The 24,527-nt window shown below is 37.9% G+C and overlaps 1 protein-coding gene across 4 annotated transcripts; it reads right to left on the minus strand.

Moving 5' to 3' along the window:
• Positions 1-1,220: 1,220 nt before the first annotated feature.
• Positions 1,221-23,808, minus strand: LOC128615572 (zinc finger protein 420-like). Of its 4 annotated transcripts, XM_053637772.1 has the most exons (4): positions 23,589-23,808; positions 20,859-21,737; positions 13,084-13,952; positions 1,221-3,852 (listed from the first exon to the last, which is right to left on the minus strand). In XM_053637772.1, exons 1-4 carry the CDS (start codon positions 23,655-23,657, stop codon positions 2,619-2,621), a joined length of 3,051 nt encoding a protein of 1,016 aa, XP_053493747.1. In that variant the 5' UTR covers positions 23,658-23,808; the 3' UTR covers positions 1,221-2,618. The 4 variants fall into 4 exon arrangements, with proteins under 4 accessions (XP_053493747.1, XP_053493745.1, XP_053493744.1 ...); XM_053637770.1 differs by lacking the exons at positions 13,084-13,952; positions 20,859-21,737; positions 23,589-23,808 and adding an exon at positions 5,818-5,961 and having other exon boundaries at positions 1,221-3,893; XM_053637769.1 differs by lacking the exons at positions 13,084-13,952; positions 20,859-21,737; positions 23,589-23,808 and adding an exon at positions 5,818-5,961 and having other exon boundaries at positions 1,221-5,727.
• Between the last annotated feature and the right edge of the window lie 719 nt (positions 23,809-24,527).

Below are 24,527 nucleotides of genomic sequence, written 5' to 3' on the forward strand. Positions count from 1 at the left end.
CACAGGCAGTGTAAACTAAGAGGCATAGTGTGTTGTCTAAAATATCATTTTGAGGGACCTCAAACTATTATCATTTGTATTACTATTGACCATTATGTTAAGTACATCTTATTCGTATATGGAAAGTACTTAATGAAGATAATATACTTTATATTTTTTTATGTAACCATTCAAGTATTTGTTGAAATGCTTTTGTTACTGATAAATACATGTTGCAACAATTTCAAGAATCTCATTAAATCATTAGTAGAGCAACATCGTCAATTGGCATTTAACTCTGAAAATTATTGTTTTAGAAGGTTTGAATTTGGTCCTACAACATTAAAAACCATCTGTAAATTGCAAGGTGGGGAAGAACTGTCAGACATTATATTTAGAAGCCTGTCTGAGTTTTTCAAGTACAGACATTATGGTAGTGAGTATCAGGTTGGTTTGTTCATATGCACTGGATGTACCTATGATCTCCCTGTGTTCAAAAAGATCTGTGAGATAATAATATATGAAGAGACTGCTTTCATAATTTCCTGTAATGTAAACCCCCCCCCCCCCCCACCCCCCACCCCTTCAACCTCTGCAGCAATGCTGGCAGCACTCATATGTCTATTTCCCAAAGACAACCTCTGCATATGACGCTGAGCACGAGCATCTGTGGGGCATCCTCAAACGGAAGGTGGAGGAGCACAAGGTCTCTAACATCAACCAGCTCCGTGATGTCGTCATGGAGGAGAGGAATAGGACTCGAGTGGCAACCTGTGAAGCTCTGGTGATCTCCATGCCCAAGAGGGTTAAGGCAGTGCTGGAAAATAATGGTGGCCACACAAAATATTGACACTTTGGGCCCAATTTGGACATTTTCAATTAGGGGTGTACTCACTTTTGTTGCCAGCGGTTTAGACATTAATGGCTGTGTGTTGAGTAATTTTGAAGGGACAGCAAATTTACACTGTTGTACAAGCTGTACACTCACTACTTTACATTGTAGCAAAGCGTCATTTCTTCAGTGTTGTCATATGAAAAGATATAATCAAATATTTACAAAAATGTGAGGGGTGTACTCACTTTTGTGAGATACTGTGTGTGTGATATATATATTATATACACACACACATATACATACACACACACACACACACACCTCAATTTCCACTATAAATATATCTTGATAACATTCTAATCTTTAATTAGTTTAATTAAATAATCAATAATGTGGTAGGCATAAGGTAGATTGCACCATGAAATACAATAAAATGACAATTGAGGGGTTTATTACCTTATATACCTGCTGTATGATATTTCATACACACATTTTCAACACGATTTTACTATAAAATAAGGCACAAAATGTTAAGTAATTACATGTTGCTTCAATACTGTAAAAATTCATATTGAAATATTACTAACAATATAAATTCTTGCTGTAACTTTCATAATTAGCAAAGAATCCCCTGCCAAAAACTTGAGAGTCGCTACATGAAAGCAGACATATGGCCTTCAAAAGCCTGCTACTTCTGGCAGTGCACGGATAATCCACCAGAAGGCAGAAGACATGTCAGAATCCATTCAACAGGTGTTTTCAGCAAACTACTGTTCATGTTGACAACATAGAGGTCTCAGAACTCATGTAGCAAATATGATACAATTGGTGCTACAGGACAGTGATGGAAAGGACAAAGTGTGGACAAAGAAACGATCTGCTCATAATCCAAAACATAGAAGCTCATCAGTCAAGCATAGTGGAGGTAGTCTCATGGCTTGAAGTTGCATGGCTGCTTCTGGAATGTACTCACTAATCTTTATTGATGATGTAACTCATGATGATAGCAGCAGAATGAATTCAGAAGTTTACAAAAACAATCTGATCCAATATAATTGGGACTTCATCATGCAGCAAGACAATGATCCAAAACACGCTACCAACTCAACAAAGGACTTCATCAAAAGGGAAAAAATGGAAGATTTTAAAATGGCCAAAATCAATCACCAGACCTTAAACCAGTTGAAGAGCATTTCACCTCCTGACGAGGGAAACTGAAGGGCGAAACCCCCAGAAACATACAACAACTGAAAAAGGCTGCAGTAAAAGCCAAGAAAAGCATGACAAAAGAAGAATTCAATAGTTTGGTGATGTCAGTGGGTCACCAACTTGATGCAGTTATTGCAAGCAACGGACATGCAACCAGAGATTAAGTATTATTTACTTTAAGACCATCTGTACCTATACTTTTGCTCACCTAAATATTGGGAGGTTTGCCACCAAAGTTGCCATATATTAAGTTGTTTAAAATATCTAGATGTGAATTTCAGGAAATTAAATGCATATGCATTCAGTTAAACAAAACATTTGCCTTTTTAACCACTGTGGGTGACATTTTGGTTTTGGCCTTATGAAACTAAATACGTTTCAGTGGAAGTCAGGGTGTTTCCTATCTTGGTGTATTCAATGCTTGGAAAACATAAAGTCATGAATTCTGCTAAGCCCAGAGAGTAAGCAATAACAGTCCCATTCAACAGAATACTACAGTCCATGACAAATGATATTATATAGTTTTATGCCAGAAAGTCTCTTTACCTGCCTTTAAAAAATGAAAATGAACAGCATGTATGTAAATTTCACAAATTCACGTATCAAGAGCTGATGGCTTTATGTTAGAGCACTTGTGTTTCCTTAACGACCTTGAATGAGTATAGCTTTGTCCACAGTGTCCGCAGATGTACGGCTTCTGTCCTGTATGACTCTGCTGATGGCTGTAGAGGGCACTCTGGTCATGAAAACTTTTCCCACACTGTGAGCAGTGATACGGCCTCTCTCCTGTGTGAATGCGCTCATGTTGTTTGAGATGACTCTGACAGGTAAAACTCTTCCCACACTGTGAGCAGTGATACAGCTTCTCTCCTGTGTGAATGCGCTCGTGTCGTTTGAGATTACTCTGACAAATAAAACTCTTCCCACACTGTGAGCAGTGATACGGCTTCTCGCCTGTGTGAATGCGCTCGTGTTGCTGGAGACTACTCTCTTGAGTAAAACTCTTCCCACACTGTAAGCAGTAATACGGCTTCACTCCTGTGTGAATGCGCTCGTGTTGCTGGAGACTACTCTCTTGAGTAAAACTCTTCCCACACTGTAAGCAGTAATACGGCTTCACTCCTGTGTGAATGCGCTTGTGTTGTTGGAGACTATTCTCTTGAGTAAAACTCTTCCCACACTGTGAGCAATGATACGGCTTCTCTCCCGTGTGAATGCGCTCATGTATTTGGAGATGACTCTGACGACTAAAACTCTTCCCACACTGTGAGCAGTGATATGGCTTCTCTCCTGTGTGAATGCGCTCGTGTGTTTGGAGATGACTCTGACGACTAAAACTCTTCCCACACTGTAAGCAGTAATATGGCTTCTCTCCTGTGTGAATGCGCTCGTGTTGTTGGAGATAACTCTGATGAATAAAACTCTTCCCACACTGTTCACAGTGATACGGCTTCTCTCCTGTGTGAATGCGCTTGTGCTGCTGGAGACTACTCTTTTGAGTAAAACTCTTCCCACACTGTGAGCAGTGATACGGCTTCTCTCCTATGTGAATGCGCTCATGTCGTTGGAGATTACTCTGACAAATAAAACTCTTCCCACACTGTGAGCAGTGATACGGCTTCTCTCCTGTGTGAACGCGCTCGTGTATTTGGAGGTGACTCTGACGAGTAAAACTCTTCCCACACTGTGAGCAGTGATACGGCTTCTCTCCCGTGTGAATGCGCTCGTGTATTTGGAGATTACTCTGACGAGTAAAACTCTTCCCACACTGCGAGCACACATATGGCTTCTCTCCTGTGTGGATTCGCTCATGATCTTTTAGATGACAACTTTTAGTAAAACTCTCCCCATAATCTGAGCAGTGGTACATCTGGAAAACAAAATTATGCTTAAATAATTTCAGATTTTGTCCCCATGTGTTTCTCAAATTGTAATTGGAAACGTCTCCTACAATGCTGTAATATGGCTTCACAACCAAATCACTCACCTTTAATGGCTGTAACAACTTTGTAATTTTAGATTTGTAATGTAATACCATTGACTGCAGCCCAATTTTATTCATGCCAAAACCACTGACTGATCATGTTTGAGAGCCAAGATGAATGAGAGTTGACCAAACTTACACATCATTTCTCATCACTAATCTGAGTTTTGATTAGTTAAAAATGCTTGATTTTACAGAGGCATTTTTTTTTCAAAATTTCCAATGCAACTTGGATAATTGGTGAAATTGTTTAGCACGGTCTTTTACAGGGATGTTTATTGGTAAATGAGACCTTTTAGCTGTACTCATGTTCAGCACACATGAATCAAAGGGGTTTGGCTGAATGCACGTTGTGATGACATCACATGATGGATCTTGGCCAAATCTGCAGAAAATCTGCTGTAAGTTTAAACAATTGCAAGCTCCCCTGAATATTGCAGTTTGCTTGATTTTGCGTTAATTTGCATTAATTGGAGGAACTGTGTAATGATGTAATCATCCCTACATGATATTGTAATTTAGGGTTAGGGCTGTAAGTGTGTGCGTGTGGAGTTGAGGTGGGTGGGAGTGGGTTACAGAGAATTCGCTTTTTAAATCTTCTGGCTCACACATTATTCTTTTGTTCTTGTCTGTGGAAGTAAAATGGACTGGAATAAATGGCACCCATTAAGCAGCACTCTTTTCTGGCTCATCTTTATGAAGAGAAAAGACCTGAACAAAAGGATATTACCCAAAAGTGGCAGAACTGTGGCTCTGGAGCTCTCAGAGAACAGACTACAAACTTCTGTTCATCACAATGAAATGTCATATCACCTCAAATTGTCGTGGATTTTTATTCAGAAACCTACATCTATAACACTAGAATCGTATAACAATATTAAAACATCCGTGGATCATCAGTTGGTTTAATTATTTCATTAATAGGACATCTATTTTTTTAAGAAAATCATTCAATCCAGTACGGGTCGTGTTGACCCCCTTTATGCATTCGTGAAGTTTTTTTTTTTAGTTCATGCATTGTAGGGTTAAATATCAAAAATCTAAAAGCTGTGCATCATATCTGACACCTAGTCGAACACTTTACAGTTGGTTGTGTGACTGTAAGTCATTCCCTTCAAATGCTATTGAGCTTTAAATTATGGTATATTTTGTATGGGGCCATTCTGTAGTGAAATACATGGCAATTTTTATATATGATTTAATAGTTTATTTTGTTAAATATAAAAAAAAATCTAAAAGGTGTGTACCATACCTGACATTTAGATGAACACTTTCCAGTTGGTTATATGACTGTAAGTCACTCCTTTCAAATGCTATTGAAGTTAGAAACGTGTTTAACAATGTGTTATGTAACTTTAGAGACGGTCCCTTAATTTCCGCATATCTGTGAATATCGAACGTCCAACTACACACCGACTTTATTCCGGTTGTAGACCTGGGGAGCGGGGGACGCTTGAGAGGTAACACAGGAAGTCATAGGGATGTGCATTGTTGCATGTGGGCTTACGTTGCTGTTATTAAAAAGGACACGGTTGAAATGAAATGATCTCTTTATTATTCCACATTATCAGAAACGATAACGCGACACATGTATCGAGGAGAAGTAAGGGAGTTGATCTGCAGACCAGCTCGGCTTTGTTGTGTGAATAATAAAGTCTATCTCCTAAAGAGCGGCGTCTGGACTCTGATTTCATTAGAAGAGGTGTAAAGAATCAGGACACTGGAAGAAAAATACAGAGATTCATGACTCCAGAATCTCCACTAACCTGTTAACCGAGCAGCTCAGGTGGTAAGTTTCAGATGAACTCACCTTTAGTGATGTTACGCAGAGTATCAGAGATCTGAAGCGCGTGTGGCGAAGGAAGCGCTCTTTCACATGAAGACCTGCGTCCAAGCGTGTGTTCTTCTTCTTCTTCTTCTTCTTCTTCAGAGGTTTATTGGCGGTTGGTAATTCAGTTTTGGTGAACTACCGCCACTTACAGGACAGGAGCGTGGAGACTAAAAGGAGGTTAAAAATGGTATTTTTCAAACTTAAATCCTGTTATACAATCCTGTTAATCTTAGATAATTTAATAATTTAGTATATACCTCCCCTTGTCCTGGACCACTTTCTTTTTAGAAGACTTTGCATTGTAATGTTGATTACACTCATAGTGAGTAGCTTTTATTCATTAAAGATCTTTAATTTCCATATCCTGTACAGTGAAGAAGCACATGTTCCACTGTCTCTGCTCAGCTGTAATACACACATTGTCCTATTTCATCTTTTCCTGTTATCTGAATGATAATACTGAATGATTTATACCTGAATGCCCTATTCTGTGATGAGGTATAATCAGTCCATACAGGATTTCATGCTGTTGTTTTTTTGTGAATTGTTGTGGCCAGAAATGCTTGCTTTAGCTGCGGCTTTTTTCAAAATCAGTGATGCAATTTGCAGAGTTTTTGTGCTTTTTTGCAGAAAACTAGTTCATTGGCAAAATTGCAATTGCAGTGATATTTGTTGGTAAATGAGACCTTTTAGCTGTAGCTGTACATATGTTCGACGCCCAACCATATATATATATATATATATATATATATATATATATATATATATATATATATATATATATATATATATGTACACACACATTTTATATACTTTTTCTCAGTAAATATATTTCCAATGAGGTTATTCACATGAAATTTTCTCCAGACATCAGTATTAACTCAAGAAATCCAGAAATATAAAGAATTCACAGTATTAAAGTCCATAAATAAAGTTAAATAAATAAATAAAGGGCTTTGTGATTCTTTAATGATGCCGGCAGTCAAGAGATCTTTTAGATGCCTTCTTACATCATCAATATCAGCAGATCGCTCCCCGAAGGGTCTGAGGTCACTTAACCTGATATGATGTTCCACTCCCTGTGCCAACCCCACATCTCATTCATCAACAGAGAACACTTTTTTTCTTTCCGACAGCTTCCGGCATAATTTTTTCCCAGTCTGACCTGTCACACACAGATGCTTTTTGTCCTGTAATTATAGCCAAGTGAACAATGTTATGTTTCTTTTCTTTAAAGTTTGATAATGTTTTTAAAAAATTCCTTCCATTGTTCAGTTTGTATTTTTTGGTGGACTCTACCGGCCTTTACAATAGAATCAAAAGCTTTAGTTACCTCAGTTGTGGTCTTGTTTCATAACACACATACCCAGGCATATTTGTACAAAATATTTATACACATTATCAGTGTGTATAGATAGTATAACAGTAAATTTTGTGTTGTCATTACAAAAATCTTGTTACTTTTAAATTTTGTAGATAATATTTTGTACAGACTGTACACATCCACTGCTAACCAGATTTTTTTTTTTTTAATTTCAGTATCATTAACTCTCTTACGTATTTTTTCCACAATAGCTCTTTGCAAACTCTCAACACCATCATACAACCCAGGGTCTGACAGCGTATAATATATATTCTTCATCAATCATTGTCATTTTGGAGTGTCAAGATGTAAGGGTCCACACCCTGGTCCAACAACGGAATCCAATGACGTGGTAGAAGGATTCCCACGTGTTTCTGTCTTTTCAAAGCGATGTGAATACATTTAGATTATTAAAATTTTTTATGACAATTCTGTTTGACTCTCTCTTAAATTTAATCTGACTCCATTTGTAAAAACCTCAATGTTGTATTTGTTTCTTAGTTATTTGTATTTTGAAATTTTTTATCTTTTACATTTGATTAATTCTAGTTTATTCTATACTTTAAATTGTGCTCGTTCATTCGGATTCCATGTCGGTCATCGGCTGGCACCAGCCGTGTACGCGGATCTCACGGTCACAAACTCTCCAGTCTTGGTCATTAGTCAGAGGTAATTGACTAATACTATTTAGATGACCACCCCATGCTTGCCCTTTCCTAAATTGTACTCTATTTAGTCCCCTTAGATAATAACATTTAGTTATAGTAACATTATTTCTAGTCAGAGGTCATGACCACTAAAATCTACAGAGATAGACCAATAATATCCAAGTAACATTAGCTGTATATAATCATGCCATAGTTTCCTATGTACACTTAACTAGAGAAATATTACAATAATCAGAGGTTTAGACTTCACGCTATTTACACTTGGTCCATCAACTTGATGTTGTCCTAAATGGAAATTTCATATCGAGCCTGTACACACGAAGTACACTTAACGCCAAAGTTTTAGCCTGGACTCTAAAATCTCAGTTGGCGTGCCCCAATGCTCCACCTAAACCTGGATTTTAGCCTGTACTAACCTGGTCGCAGATTTGCGGTAACAAGGACTTCATGTAATCTACTAGAGAAAATAATTTCAGAATAAGTCCGAATATAATCAAGTCTAAGAATTTATTTAACCACGTATGAACACATCTAAATCCAATACTATTAATAATAAGAAGAAAGAATTACATTCAGCATTACTATTCCCTGAATCTTTGGCCAGCTCTCCCCTAAATATCCAGATGCTCTGTGGGTCCACCAAATGGTGGTGTTTGTGATTATAATTTGATATTTGTGGAAGCATGTACCTTATTTACATACAGGAGGTAAGTTGAGTGAGGGACCCTGGGAGGGTATGCCTTTAACGACATGTAATATTTTAATTTGAACTGCTGTTGAGGGAATGAGAGCATATTTTCCAGATGCATTGAGACCTTTTGAATAATACAGCAAACATGTATAGTCAACATTTTATTCACATTAAAACATGTTATGTAATGCATATACAGTGCATCCGGAAAGTATTCACAACGCTTCACTTTTTCCACATTTTGTTATGTTACACTATTCCAAAATTCTACAAACAATACCCCATAACGACCACATGAAAGAAGTTTGTTTGAAATCTTTGCAAATTTATTAAAAATAAAAAACAAAAAAAAGCACATGTACATAAGTATTCACAGCCTTTGCTCAAAACTTTGTTGAAGCACCTTTGGCACCAATTATAGCCTCAAGTCTTTTTGAGAATGATGCTACAAGCTTGGCACACGTATTTTTGGGCAGTTTCTCCCATTCTTCTTTGCAGGACCTCTCAAGCTCCATCAGGTTGGATGGGGAGCGTCGGTGCACAGCCATTTTCAGATCTCTCCAGAGATGTTCAATCGGGTTCAAGTCTGGGCTCTGGCTGGGCCACTCAAGGACATTCACAGAGTTGTCCTGTAGCCACTCCTTTGTTATCTTGGCTGTGTGCTTAGGGTCGTTGTCCTGTTGGAAGATGAACCTTCGCCCCAGTCTGAGGTCCAGAGCGCTCTGGAGCAGGTTTTCATCAAGGATGTCTCTGTACATTGCTGCATTCATCTTTCCCTCGATCCTGACTAGTCTCCAAGTTCCTGCCGGTGAAAAACATCCCCACAGCATGATGCTGCCACCACCATGCTTCACTGTAGGGATGGTATTGGCCAGGTGATGAGTAGTGCCTGGTTTCCTCCAAACATGACGCTTGAAATTGAGGCCAAAGAGTTAGATATTTGTCTTGGTCTGGGAGTCCTTCAGGTGCAATTTGGCGCTCATGTGCCTTTTACTGAGGAGTGGCTTCCGTCTGGCCACTCTACCATACAGGCCTGATTGGTGGAATGCTGCAGAGATGGTTCTTCTGCAAGGTTCTCCTCTCTCCAGCTCTGTCAGAGTGACCATCAGGTTTTTGGTCACCACCCTTCTCCCCTGATCGCTCAGTCTGGCCAGGCAGCCAGCTCTAGGAAGAGTCCTGGTGGTTCCAAACTTCTTCCATTTCCGGATGATGGAGGCCACTGTGCTCATTGGGACCTTCAATGCTGCAGAAATGTTTTTGCAACCTTCCCCAGATCTGTGCCTCGATACAATCCTGTCTCGGAGGTCTACAGACAATTCCTTGGACTTCATGGCTTGGTTTGTGCTCTGACATGCATTGTTATCTGTGGGACCTTATATAGACAGGTGTGTGCCTTTCCAAATCATGTCCAATTAACTGAATTTACCACAGGTGGACTCCAATCAAGTTGTAGAAACATCTCAAGGATGATCAGTTGAAACAGGATGCACCTGAGCACTTTGAGTATCATGGCAAAGGCTGTGAATACTTATGTACATGTGCTTTTTTTGTTTTTTATTTTTAATAAATTTGCAAAGATTTTAAATAAACTTGTTTCATGTTGTCATTATGGGGTATTGTTTGTAGAATTTTGAGGAAAATTTTTTGATGAATTTAATCCATTTTAGAATAAGGCTGTAACATAACAAAATGTGGGAAAAGTGAAGCTCTGTGAATACTTTCCAGATGCACTGTAGACCTTGGGTGTGTTTAAGGTGGTCTCAATACAGAGAAAGAGAAGGGTGTGAGGAAAGGAAGAAGGAAACAATGTAGAGAGGATCTTCCAGTCTCCACTCAGCATGATGTGTTCTCTCAGGTGACGATGTTAATTCTGTGGGAGAGAGTTTGAGTGTTAATTCCCGTGCGAGTCCTTTTTCCTCAGAGAGCAGGTCTCTCTAGGTTCAGACATCTTGGCACCAGCCTTACAAAGACAAGAATGATCAAATTCAGCTATAGATTAAGAACTTTATCTCAGAACACTTATGATGTGAGCAAGGTTTACACTTACATGCATAAAATTTTCAATAAGGTATTCAAAGATTTTAGTGACCAACATTTTCCTTTCTGAGCAATTTTAAAACACACAAATCGGTTACACAGGTTAAGATGCATAATACAGGAGAAGGTTTGCATTCAAAGGGTTCAGCAAACATGAAAAATAAAACCTATTGCGAGCAAAGTAACCTAGTTTTTAGTAAAATCTCGCACGTTGTTCATTAACATCTCTAACCAACGTGTATTTCAACCACGTGTGTTAGAATTGACTCTGTGATCAATCACGCAGCCGGGGCAGTTGTATTTCAGATCTTGATCAATAATTCTATCCAACAGTTCTCCTGACACTACACGGATGATGGCTATGCACCTGTCAGTTTCATCAACCTGTCTGTTGATATTTGATAGAGTGCATGATGCCATGTATCCTAACAAAATTTCCAGGTCCTCTGGCAGAAAAACAGCCCCAAAACATTAAAGAGCCACCACCATATTTAACCATCGGCATGAGGTACATTTCCACATGGCTACCTCTGTGTGTGCCAAAACCACCTCTTTTTTCACAGCCTTCTTTGCTCATATCTACCAAGGGTGCCAATATTAGTGGAGGGCACTGTACTTGTGTGTGGGAACAGTCCTATAATTAACATATAGTTGGCCTACACCTGACGAATAATTAAGATTGATTATTCTGAAGAGTATATTTTCTGTGTCTCTCTCTCTTTTTTTGGGGGGGGGGGGGGTGGGGGGTATGGGGGAGATTTATGGCAAGAAACATGTGGGGTATAGAGACGCATGTATGTTTGTGTATGTGTTTGTGGGGGACGGGAGGGGGGCTCCTATGATCATTAACCTTTAACATACACCTGTTAAAATAAGGTTTGATGACTTAGACCCACCATTATATACATATATGACATTCTTCATAAGTTTTTATTTAGAGCAGTTTCTGAACAGGATTCTTGAGTATGCTGAATATTTTACTCCTTGCCTTGTGTTTTTTGGTACAGTGGGTCTTTGTGACCAAACATGTCAAGGTCAGAGATGATAACATTCCCGTCTCTTTTCTGTCCTCTCTACATAAGCAAGGCCTTTCCACTCTGTAGAATAGACTAGTGTAGACATGGATATTCCTCTTGGTGATCTAAAGACACTGAAAGTGCACAGTAAACAGATTATGTGAAGATCAATCCAGTAAAAAAAACATTAAAAACCTTTGGTCTGTATTAAACCTAAGAATGTGACAATGCTGTGAGGAAGTGTGTCAGATTTATTCTGAGATATCTGAAATGTTTAGTCTGTTCTACTAGAATCCTTATGGTGGACTTTTGCTCAGCATTCAGTATAATAGCATCATTACAGATCTATTAATGAATAAACTGATAGTAATGTAATTTGACTAAGCTCAAAATATTACACAGGTAAACGTTATTAAAGTTGGAAAAACATGAAGGATGATTAATATGATGAGCTTACCTGTGAGTGTCAAAGCAAAACATCTGAAGATGTATAAATGTAAAATTTCAGATTTTCTAAGGAAATTACACAACTACGAGAAAACCTGTTTATGATTTGCATTATGGAGAATTTTTGTTGATTAATAAGGAAAGTATAAATTTGGTGCATTATTAAACATGAGATTTAACAAAATGAAGAGGTCATCAAACCCAGACCCCTGGTAATGTACTCTCTCAATGCTCCATTCACTGTATATCCACAATTGTGATAGTGATCCTGCAGTAAAAATTCTAAGACTTGCAGGTCATACAAACATCATCTTACTTCTTAAAGGAACATATATACAGCAAAAATCCATTCATTGATCTTACAGTGTAACCGTGTTCTCCTGGACAGGGTTGCAGTAAATCTGAAAACTTTATCAGGAACACTGGGCTCAAAGGACCATGGATTGAACACCATTCCATCAGAGGATGTTCAAAAGACATGGGTGTGGTGGTCAGGCATCCCCATACTTTTTTTTTTAGTTCACTGTAGTTAAATGGACACTGTAAAGACAGAGCAACTTGGACCAGAATTATCTCTTCAAGTTGCCTGTAAACACAACCATCTTCTGTTGGCTTGGAAATGTGTCCAGTTCAATAGTATGCACAACGTGACATTTGAAAAAACTAATTATAGCTTGTATTTAAAAATCAATTAAAATGAAAATGGTCGCTATATTAATAATACAATGCCTCTGTGTTTTGATTTTATTTTCTTTTGTCAGAAAAAGTGTCATGTGTCTCACTCAGAGGCGCAGATTGATTGATTACAGTAAGGGGAAACCAGGAAAATGACAAAATCATGAATTCTGCTAAAAAGTGGACAGTAAGCAATACAGTCCCATGCAACAGAATACTACATCCCATGGCAAATAATATTATAATTTTATGCCCAAATTTCCCTGTACCTACCTTAAAAAAAAAAAAAAAAAAAATTTAAAGTGACAAATTCACTTATCAAGAACTGATGACTTTAAGTTAGAACACTTGTGTCGCCTTAATGAACTTGCATGAATATAGCTCCGTCCACATTGTCCACAGAGGTATGACTTCAGTCCTGAATGACTCTGCTGGTGGCTGTCGAGGGCCTTCTGGTCACGAAAACTTTTCCCACACTGCGAGCAGCGATACGGTTCCTCTCCTGCGTGAATGCGTTCGTGTCGTTGGAGATGACTCAGACAAGCATAACTTTTCTCACACTGTCCACAGTGATATGGCTTTATACCCGTGTGAATGCTCTCGTGTCGTAGGAGAGTACTTCGACAAGTAAAACTTTTCTCACACTGTCCACAGTGATACGGTCTTACACCGGTGTGAATGCGCTCGTGTTGTAGGAGATAACTCTGACGAGTAAAACTCTTCTCACACTGTCTACAGTGATAGGGCCTCTCTCCAGTGTGAATGTGCTGGTGTCGGTAGAGAGCACTCTGAAAAGAAAAACTCTTCTCACATTGTCCACAGTGATAGGGCCTCTCTCCAGTGTGAATGTGCTGGTGTTGTTTGAGATGACTGTGACGATTAAAACTATTTCCACACTGATAGCAGTGATACGGCCTTTCACCTGTGTGAATGTGCTGGTGCTGGTAGAGAGTACTCTGAAAAGAAAAACTCCTCTCACACTGTCCACAGTGATGGGGCCTCTCTCCAGTGTGAATGTGCTGGTGTTGTTTGAGATGACTGTGACGATTAAAACTATTTCCACACTGATAGCAGAAATACGGCCTTACACCTGTGTGGATGCGCTCGTGTCGTTGGAGTTGACTCTGAGAAGTAAAACTCTTCCCACACTGTCCACAGTGATGCGGCTTTTCTCTTGTGTGAATGCACTCGTGATATTTCAGACTTCCAGTGAAACTCTTCCCACAATCTGAGCAGTGGTACATCTGGAAAACAAAATTATTCAAGATACTCAAATAATTTTAGATTTTGTCCCCATGTGGTTATGGAATAATTGCTGGAAATTTTACTAATACAAAAACCACTGTGATCATTTTTATGAGCAAAGATGATCAAGACAGTTGACCTAACTTACACATCATTTCTCATAGTGTAGTCAGGTCCAAAATTATTTGGACGATGACAATTTTTTTTTTGTAATTTTGCCTCTGTACACCACTGCAATGTATTTAAAATGAAGCAATCAATAAATGATTTGAGTGTAGAATTTCAGCATTAATTCAAGCAGTTTAACAAAAAGATTGCTTTAACTCTTTAGGAATTAAAGACAATTGTTTTACACAGTCCCACAGGCTCAAAATTGGACAAACAAACCTAAGAATATTACTTGAACTGGAGGCCATTGCTCATGTGGATTGGGCTAAGATTCCTCAGGAACCCTGCCAGAAGCTGGTGTCTGGCTATGCATCTCATTTGCAGCAGGTTATAACCACTTGTGGAAGGACTAAAACGCGCGTATTTGCTGCCCCCTTCAGTTCCAGAAGAATTGCAACCGCGGTACATTCATTGGAATCGCTACCATCGGTACCGCAGAAAAACAAGTACCGTCACATTTTAACAATGCTGGTACCGAAGTATTGGTTCTCGTGACATCCCTAATACACATAATAAAAACTGTATATTCAGACATAATTAAGCTAAAGTTTAAATTATGAACACACATTTTGTAGATCACTGGATGTGAGATATGATGGCTCTTAGTGTCCCCTTTCATTAGTGCCCAAAATAATGAGAAAAATCAAGAGTAGTAGCCTTTTTATCCGAGGTATGTGTCCATGGTTGCCGAGGATCCTTTTGGAGTCTCCAAAAAGTGACTTTGGTAAAACGCATGGACATACCCTTAGAAAAACAAGTAAAACATTAATTTTCTTTAGTATTGTTATCAAATTTGAGCTTGGACTAGGAAAGGCTTCATGCGGTGGTCCAATTGTGTTTTCCAGCTAATATCTGCAGGTGTCGGTATGCAAAAAAAAATCAAGTGGGAAAAAAAACCTTTGATTTCAGTGTGTTCAAACTTCTATTACTCAAAACTAGCAGCACTTACACTGATTATGACTTCAGTGGTACCTTTCAAAAGAGACCAAAACCATTTTACTTTGGGTATGCCTTGGATATGAATTTAGGCCAATTGTACAGGATGGTTAAGAGGTTAATTTGTCATGAAATAATGAGGAAACAGGCCACACCTAGCCATGAAGCTGCTTATCAGTCAATTATCCAATTACTTTTGAGCCTGTGAAAATGGAGGAACTGTGTAAGAAATGACCAATTCCTAAACCATTAATGAAATATTTTTGTTAATCCCCTTGAATTAAATCTGAAAGTCTACACTTCAATCACATCTGGATTGCTTCATTTTAAATCCATTGTAGTGGTGTACAGAGGCAAAATTACAAAAATTGTCACTGTCCAAATACTTGTGGACCAAACTGTATACGTTTATAAAATTCAGAGACTAGTCATACAAAGATAACCTTGCTTTTGGCATCAAAATTTTGCTAAGCTGAAACACCAAATGTGTTTAGATTAGCTCCAAGTGTTTTTGTCTGTGGAAATATAATAATCTGGAATAAGTGTTACACATTTTCTTCTAATGAACTTCAGTTAGTCAGGTAACAGTTAGCAGATGTCTTTTGGTTTGCTAATCTGCTAATTGTTTCAAAATTTACAATAGAAAGATCAGTTCCTTTATTAATAATATCAGGAAGGTGAGCTGAAAATCTTGTAGCATATCTGCATAATATTCCTGCAGGATTCCTGTACCTTTATTTGGGTTTTTTTTGTAGTGTGGTAATGGTTACTGAAAGGATAAACTGATGCAACCTTAGAGTAGAAAACCACTGAGCACACATTCCTCACTCCCCGTCACAACACGCTGATCTAGTTTGAACCTGTTCTCTATCAGTTTCTCACTTGCTTCTATCTGTATAAATAGGGTTAGCTACCTGGATGCTGTCACCAATCACAGGAGGGATGAATGATGCTAACCTAGACACTTACCTGAGGTAATAATTTACTTTAGCATACAGCTCACAGTAATGTTAGACATTCCCTTTACCTTTTTGAGAGTTAACAATAACGTAGCATTACAGCTATTCACCATGATATATTCTCTCTGTATTACATTTAGCAGGTGTTCTGGACAAGCTTTAGTAATTAGAATCAGGAGGATGGATTAGAGCAGTGTTTCCTCATGTATTCGGTGAATGTTAATGCTGGGTAACGGAACTTAGCTAGCTCAGTAATGTCAAGGCCAAAAGTTCTTCACAAGGTTAACATGACAGAAAGAGAGGATGGGGTTACAGTAGGTTGTAATGCTTTCCACCATCTCTGTAAGGTAGCTTAAAACAATTAGGTTCTGAAAAAACTGGCAGTGAGGTGCTAAAGGCAGGAAAATAAATATTCACAAGTCAGATATATTCTCCAGGTGAGTCTACAGCACCATTTTGTTCATCAGGAGAGTGGAGGTCACATTTCCAAACTTACACAATTTGGAATTCTGTAACACAATTTCTCAGTTAAACCCAAAGAGAATTTTCCATATTTTGTAGCAAACATCTAAACAACACTCTTTTTGTTCTTTTACAGCTTTTCACATGGAAGCGAGTGGGACTCCTGTCTTCCCAGATGGAGGGAGATTTGTAACATGATTCATCACCTCCCATTCTTACATCTGTCAAATGTTTAAATGATTTTAACCAAGTCACCTGAATTTCATGCAATTGTTCATTTATTTTGTGAGCATTTTAGCATACGAACAAATTGCATTTTAGGATAATTGTAGGTGGAAACAACACAGGAGTATAAACAACACATCTGAATTTTTTTAACATCTTTGTGTGATGTTGAACACACAGTGTGTGTTAAATGTACTAATACACTGGTTGTGCTGAAAGCAACACAAAATGTGTTTTACCCAGATGAGGATGGGTTCCCTTCTGAGTCGGGTTCCTCTCAAGGTTTCTTCCTCTTAAAACATCTTAGGGAGTTTTTCCTTGCCACCGTCGCCACTCAGTGGCTTGCTCAGTTGGGATAAATTTGCACCTTTAATATCTGTATACCATGTTGATATTTCTGTAAAGCTGCTTTGAGACAATGTCTATTGTAAAAAGCGCTATACAAATAAAATAAATAAATAAAATAAATAAAAATGTGTCGTCCTTAATTAGACACGCAGGTGTTCACAATGAACACATCATGAAGTTATTTTAAACACGTGTTTTAACAGTGCAGCCACGGAGTGGAATATCTGTCATCTCACATTCCTAACAATGTTTTAAATCATAAATAAGTTCTCAGAGTTTAAAAGCTAAAAGAGAAATCAGACACATGAGTAAACTTTACCTTTGAGCCAGTAGCAGCAGGAGTGTGTGGAGATTTTCCTAAAGAGCGGCGTCTGGAGTCTGATTTCATTAGAAGAGGTGTAAAGAATCAGGACACTGGAAGAAAAATACAGAGATTCATGACTCCAGAATCTCCACTAACCTGTTAACCGAGCAGCTCAGGTGGTAACTTTCAGATGAACTCACCTTTAGTGATGTTACGCAGAGTATCAGAGATCCGAAGCCCGTGTGGAGAAGGAAGCGCTCTTTCATATGAAGATCTGCGTCCAAGCGTGCGTTTGTGTTGTTGTTTTTCTTCTTCGGAAGTTTATTGGCGGTTGGTAAACCAGTTTTAGTGAATTACCGCCACCTACTGGACAGGAGTGTAGCGCACAGGAGTTTAAAAAATGTCTGAAGGGTCTGAAGTCACTTAGCCTGATATGATGTTCCACTCCCTGTGCCAACCCCACATCCCATTCATCAACAGAGAACACTTTTTTTTTCTTTCCGACAGCTTCCGGATTAATTTACTTTCCCCGTCTGACCTTTCACACACAGATGCCTTTTGTCCCGTAATCGTAGCAAAGTGAACAATGATTTTTCTTTAAAGTATGATAATGTTTTGTTTTTAAAAAAAAAAAAAAAAAAAAAAAAAACTACTTCCATTGTTCAGTTTGTATTTTTTGGCAGACTCTACCTTCCTTTACAATAGAACCAAAAGCTTTAGTTACCTCAGTTCTGGTCTTGTTTCATAACACACATACCAAGGCATATTTGGATAAAATATCTATACACATTATCTATTATCAGTGTGTATAGATAGTACAACAGTGAATTTTGCGTTGTCATTACTCTCTGGCAACTAAATCAGCTTACCATTATTCATCAATGTTCTTTACAAGAACCTTGTTACCTTAAAATTTTGTACATAATATTTTATACAGACTGCATACATCCTCTGCTAACCAGTTTATTTTTTATTTCAGCATCATTAACTCACCTATTTTTTTCCACAATAGCTCTTTGCAAACTCTCACCACCACCACCATACAACCCAGGGTCTGACAGCGTATAATATATATTCTTTATCAATCGTTTAATCATTTTGGAGTGTCAAGACAAGAATGATGAAACTCAGGTATAGATTAAGATCTTTATTTCAGAACACTTATGACGTGAACAAGGTTTTATTTACATGAATAAAATTTTCAATCAGGCATTCAAAGATACACATTCGGTTACATAGGCTAAGATGCATAATACAGGAGTAGTTTTGCATTCAAAGGGTTCAGCAAACATGAGAGATTAAACTTATTGTGAACAAAGTATCCCAGTTTTTTGTAAAATCTCACACTTTGTTCATAAACATCTCTAACCAATGTGTATTTCAACCACGTGTGTTGGAGTTGACTCTGTGATCAATCACGCAGCCATGGCAGTTGTTTGTCAGATTTTGATCAATAATTCTGTCCAACAGTTCTCCCGACACTACACAGATGATGGCTAGCATGGTGATGGTTATGCACCTCTCAGTTTCATCATTTGTTGACCGATAGGTTAAATTTCTTTTTCCAAGGGTTTAACTGATGTTTTGCTGTCTTCAAAACCGAACTGGTCACATCATTATCCATGGAAGCAACCGAGCTGTAGGTCTGAATTTATGAGCCTAATGTTTGCTGACCCTCAGAAGGCTTTTAACTCCATATGTAGGCAAACTCTTTTTTTATACATCATGTGGAAGGAGTCTATGGAGAAGGTGGGGTTTCTGTCTTGAAAGAGTAGTAACATGATGACCTCAGAAGATATAATCTAGTCTTACTTTTATTTCTGCTGTTTCTTCTCAATTTTTTAAATAATTCTAGTTGTCTGAAGTAGTTTTGTAGCTGTAACAGTCCTATCACTTAGATATATGTTTTTAACATCTATAGGTTGTGGGGAAACTCCTAAGAACATTAACATTTGACCTACACCTGCAAAATAAGTAAGCTTGATGGGGAGTAGCTTCTCTCTATGAATGTATGTATGTAGGTATGTACAGTTCCCTCCACTAATATTGGCACCCTTGGTGAGCAAAGAAGGCAGTGAAAAATTGTCTTTATTGTTTAACCTTTTAATATTTTGTTCAAAAAATTCACAAACATTCTCTGCACTCATGGATATCAAACAACTGTAAACAAAACAGGTTTATAAAATAAAAAAACCCCTTTGTTAAATATAGGTGTTCAACAATTATTGGCACCCTTTAAGTCAATAAGTTGTGCTACCTCCCTTTGCCAAGATCTGAGACTTCTCCTATAATGCCCGATGAGGTTGGAGAATACGTGGCAAGGTATCTGAGAACATTCCTCCATATAGAATCTCTCCAGATCCTTCAGATCAGTAAACCATTTTTGTGTTGATTTTGATGTATGTTTTGGATCATTGTCCTGCTGGAAGATCCAACCACTGCCCATTTGAATCTTACTGGCAGAGGCAGTCAGGTTTTCATTTAATATCTGTTGATATTTGATAGAGTCCATGATGCCATGTTTCCTAAAAAAATGCCCAGGTCCTCTGGCAGAAAAACAGCCCCAAAACATTTAAGTGCCACCACCATATTTAACCATGGGCATGAGGTACTTTTCCATATGGCTACCTCTCTGTGTGCCAATATTAGAGGAGGGCACTGTATTTATACGTGGGAATGGTTTTATCATTAAGATATACTGGGTGTGGGAACAGCCCTATGATAATTAAAGATTGGCCTACACCCGTCAAATAATTAAGATTGATGATGAGTAGCTTCTCTATCTCTTTCTCTTTTTGTAAGGGTGTATGAATGTGGAGGGGGTATGGGGGACATATTTTTGGTGGGAAATCTGAGGGGTATATGTATGTATGTGTGGGAAATAGATGTATCATTTAGATATATGGGGTGTGGGAAAACTCCCATGATCATTTACCTTTGACAGACACCTGTCAAAAATAAAGTTTGCTGACTTATACAGACCAGAGTATGCAGTATATAACATTCTTTATGACAGGTTTATATCTAAAGCTGTTTCTGAATATGTTCTATATTTTATTCCTTGCCTTGTGTTTTTTGATACAGTGGGTCTTTTTGACTGAATACATCAAGGTCAGAGATGATATCATTCCCTGGCTTCACCTTCCTTCTGATGATTAATATGCATGAGCTTACCTGTGAGTGTCAATGAAAAGCATCTATTTTAAAAAAGAAATTACACAACTATTAGAAAACCCGTTTATGATTCGCATTAAGGAGAATTTTTGTTGATTAATAAAGGAAAGTATAAACTTGGTGCTTTATGAAACATACGCAACACAGTCATGTGCAAGAAACATTTTATGCCAGAATTTCCCTTAACCTTCCGTTAAAAAAAAAAAAAGACATTCAAAAACATGTATCTTAATTTAACAAAGTCACGTATCAAGATCTGATGGCTTTATGTTAGAGCACTTGTGTTTCCTTAATGATCTTGCATGAGTATAGCTCCGTCCACATTGTCTGCAGACATACAGTTTCTGTCCTGTATGACTCTGCTGGTGGCTGTGGAAGGTACTCTGGTCACGAAAACTTTTCCCACACTGTGAGCAGTGATACGGCTTCTCTCCTGTGTGAATGCGCTGGTGTATCCGAAGATAACTCTCTTGACTAAAACTTTTCCCACACTGTCCACAGTGATACGGTCTCTCTCCTGTGTGAATGAGTTGGTGTCGTTTGAGATGACTCTGACGAGTAAAACTATTTCCACACTGGGAGCAGTAATATGGTTTCTGTCCTGTGTGAATGCGCTGGTGTTGTTGAAGAATACTCTGGTAAGCAAAACTCTTCTCACACTGTCCACAGTGATACGGCTTCTCTCCTGTGTGAATTCGCTGGTGCTGTAGAAGATGACTCTGGTAAGCAAAACTCTTCTCACACTGTCCACAGTGATACGGTTTCTCTCCTGTGTGAACGCGCTGGTGTTTTCGGAAAACACTCTGATAAGTAAAAGTCTTCCCACACTGTCCACAGTGATATGGCTTCTCTCCTGTGTGAATGCGCTGGTGTTGTCGGAGAGCACTCTGACGAGTAAAACTAGTTCCACACTGTGAGCAGTGATATGGCTTCTCTCCTGTGTGAACACGTTCGTGTTGTTGGAGAGCACTATGATGAGTAAAACTAGTTCCACACTGTGAGCAGTCATATGGCCTCTCTCCTGTGTGAATGCGCTGGTGTTGTCGGAGAGCACTCTGATGAGTAAAACTCTTCCCACACTGTGAACAGTGATACGGCTTCTCTCCTGTGTGGACACGCTCGTGATTTTTGAGATGACAACTTTTAGTAAAACTCTTCCCACAATCTGAGCACTGGTACATCTGGAAAACATGAAATTATTCAAGATGCTTAAACCATTTTAGATTGTCCACATGTGGTTGTGGAATTATTACTGGAAATGTCTCCTACAATGCAACTTCACTGTCCAATCACCCACCTTTAATGGCTGTAACACCATGAATTTTATGGATGCAAATTCAGACGGAGCTGCTAAATTAATAAAAAATATGCAGATAAATATAAAATAGTTAGAAATTAAATTTTAACTGTTCATAGTTATATTTAATGTAATAGAACATTCTCAATACTTGTGTCTTCAAGACAGAGGAGTTTGTGCTTTCTGGTTTCTCATTATCATGATAAGCAGCATCATTATGTCTCATTCATTTCAAGAGAAAACGGGTGTTTTCAAATGTTTTCCAAAAACTGCTCAATAGATCGTAAGCAAGTTAGTGCTTAAAAAAACATTCAACACTTAAAAGTCGCTAGACTCGAAGTTAAAATTGTTAATGAAAGTAATCATTTGAGAGCTACAACCAAATGGTCAAAAAGTCGATGTTCAAAACTGTCGATATTTTTGACCCCTATTAAGCAGAGGCACACTTAAGTGTTGTCTGGGCTGAAGTGCGTTGTATTTTCTTTTGTTTGGACAGGAGAGAGAGAGAGACCCTGTTTACACTAGTGCATTTTGGTTTTATAATGAACACGATCTCCATCCACACTACACGACAGAATACGCATGTCACATGACCATTCATGCACACTGGACATGCGCACACAATTGTAAACAGGAAGTTGGTTGCTAGTCACCTGCAGGCACAAAAATGAGCATGATGGCAAGGAAAAGCAAGGGCATCTATTTTTTCTTTAACATCAAGTTTATTACTTTCTAGTCATTATATTTTACTTGTCTTGTTTTTTTCTTTATAAATAATCATGGCTAGCATGTACACTAGTGTGTGCTTAATCAAACTCAATTAATTCACTTTATTTGTAACATTAATACACTGGCATATTGTGGTGAAAACATAAACAATACATCATGGTAAAAACAGATGCATAGGTCACATAAGCAGTCATACACTCATTATGAAATAAAAGAATAAGGGATATTTTATTGTTTACACAAAATACTTACCTTATTTATTCTGGGTTTTTTTTTTTCTTTTTTAAGGTGTGAATGCACTCCGGCTTGGAAACTTTACAGACTGAATCAGTCATCATGTGACAATTTCAATAATTCATTTGTGAAAATATTTTGTGAAGTTATTTCCCCTTTACATTCCTGCAGGACACACTCACCATGTCCTGCAGAACTTCATCTCCATCCTGCACAACAGTTCTGCCATGTGTGTGGGTGTGTGTGTGAGAGAGAGAGAGATAAGAGCCTGCTCTTTCAGCTTGAAAACGTTTCTTCATTTAGTACCTCTTGTGACTAATATAATTCAGCCAAATTTAGCAATATTTTGACCTATGATTAGTATGTGTGCACATATCACTTAAATTATTCAATGTAATTGTACATCATTTTGAACTGTTTAGCATAATAATGTAAAAACATCAAACACTATTACACATTGAACATTTTATTAATATTGAACTATCCAAAACACAATCCATTCCAAACAGATCACACTCACTGCGCTGTTGGATGTACAAGTCTAATACAGCTGTGAAAGATGTCAGTAGGACCTGCTCCATATCATATTTTTACCTTACAGATTCTACGTTCTGCCTTTTTATTTTGACAGGAAAATGAGCTGAAAATCCTGTAGAATATCACCATAATATTCCTGTATGTTTTTTGCAGTATTGTAATGGTTACTTAATTATAAATAAGTTCTCAGAGTTTAAAAACTAAAAGAGAAATCAGACACATGACTAAACTTTACCTTTGAGCCAGTAGCAGCAGGAGTCTGTGGAGATTTTCCTAAAGAGCGGCGTCTGGACTCTGATTTCATTAGAAGAGGTGTAAAGAATCAGGACACTGGAAGAAAAATACAGAGATTCATGACTCCAGAATCTCCACTAACCTGTTAACCGAGCAGCTCAGGTGGTAAGTTTCAGATGAACTCACCTTTAGTGATGTTACGCAGAGTATCAGAGATCTGAAGCGCGTGCGGAGAAGGAAGTGCTCTTTCACATGAAGACCTGCGTCCAAGCTTGTGTTCTTCTTCTTCTTCAGAGGTTTATTGGCAGTTGGTAATTCAGTTTTGGTGAATTACCGCCACCTACTGGACAGGAGCGTGGGGACTAAAAGGAGGTTAAAAATGGTATTTTTCAAACTTAAATTCTGTTATACAATCCTGTTAATCTTAGATAATTTAATAATGTAGTATATAATTTCCCTTGTCCTGGACCACTTTCTTTTTAGAAGGCTTTGTTTGCATTGTAATGTTGATTACACTCATAGTGAGTAGCTTTTATTCATTAAAGAGCTTTAATTTCCATATGCTGTACAGTGAAGAAACACGTGTTCCACTGTCTCTGCTCAGCTGTAATACACATTGTCCTAATTCATGTTTTCCTGTTATAAATACTGAATGATTTATACCTGAATGCCCTATTCTGTGATGAGGTATAATCAGTCCATACAGGATTTCATGCTGTTGTTTTTTTTGTGATTGTTGCGGCCAGAAATGCTTGCTTTAGCTATGGCTTTTTTCAAAATCAGTGAGAATCAGAGTTTTTGTGTTTTTTTTTGTGGAAAACTACTTGAATTGGCACACACACACACACACAAATATATATATATATATATATATATATATATATATATATATATATATATATATATTTATATATATATATATATATATATATATATACAC

The sequence above is a fragment of the Ictalurus furcatus genome, chromosome 12, assembly GCF_023375685.1.
Source record: "Ictalurus furcatus strain D&B chromosome 12, Billie_1.0, whole genome shotgun sequence".
NCBI classification, from domain to species: domain Eukaryota; kingdom Metazoa; phylum Chordata; class Actinopteri; order Siluriformes; family Ictaluridae; genus Ictalurus; species Ictalurus furcatus.

What these genes read in the sequence shown, in the direction of transcription:
- LOC128615572 (XM_053637772.1), bottom strand. Translation starts at nt 23,657, where the DNA reads ATGAAATCAGAGTCCAGACGCCGCTCTTTAGGAAAATCTCCACAGACT. An exon ending in GTGGACGGAGCTATACTCAT is followed by an intron (nt 13,953 to 20,858) that starts GCAAGATCATTA and finishes GATTGTGGGAAG; the next exon opens with AGTTTCACTGGAAGTCTGAA. An exon ending in AGTTCATTAAGGCGACACAA is followed by an intron (nt 3,853 to 13,083) that starts GTGTTCTAACTT and finishes TTTTACTAAAAG; the next exon opens with TTGTCATCTAAAAGATCATG.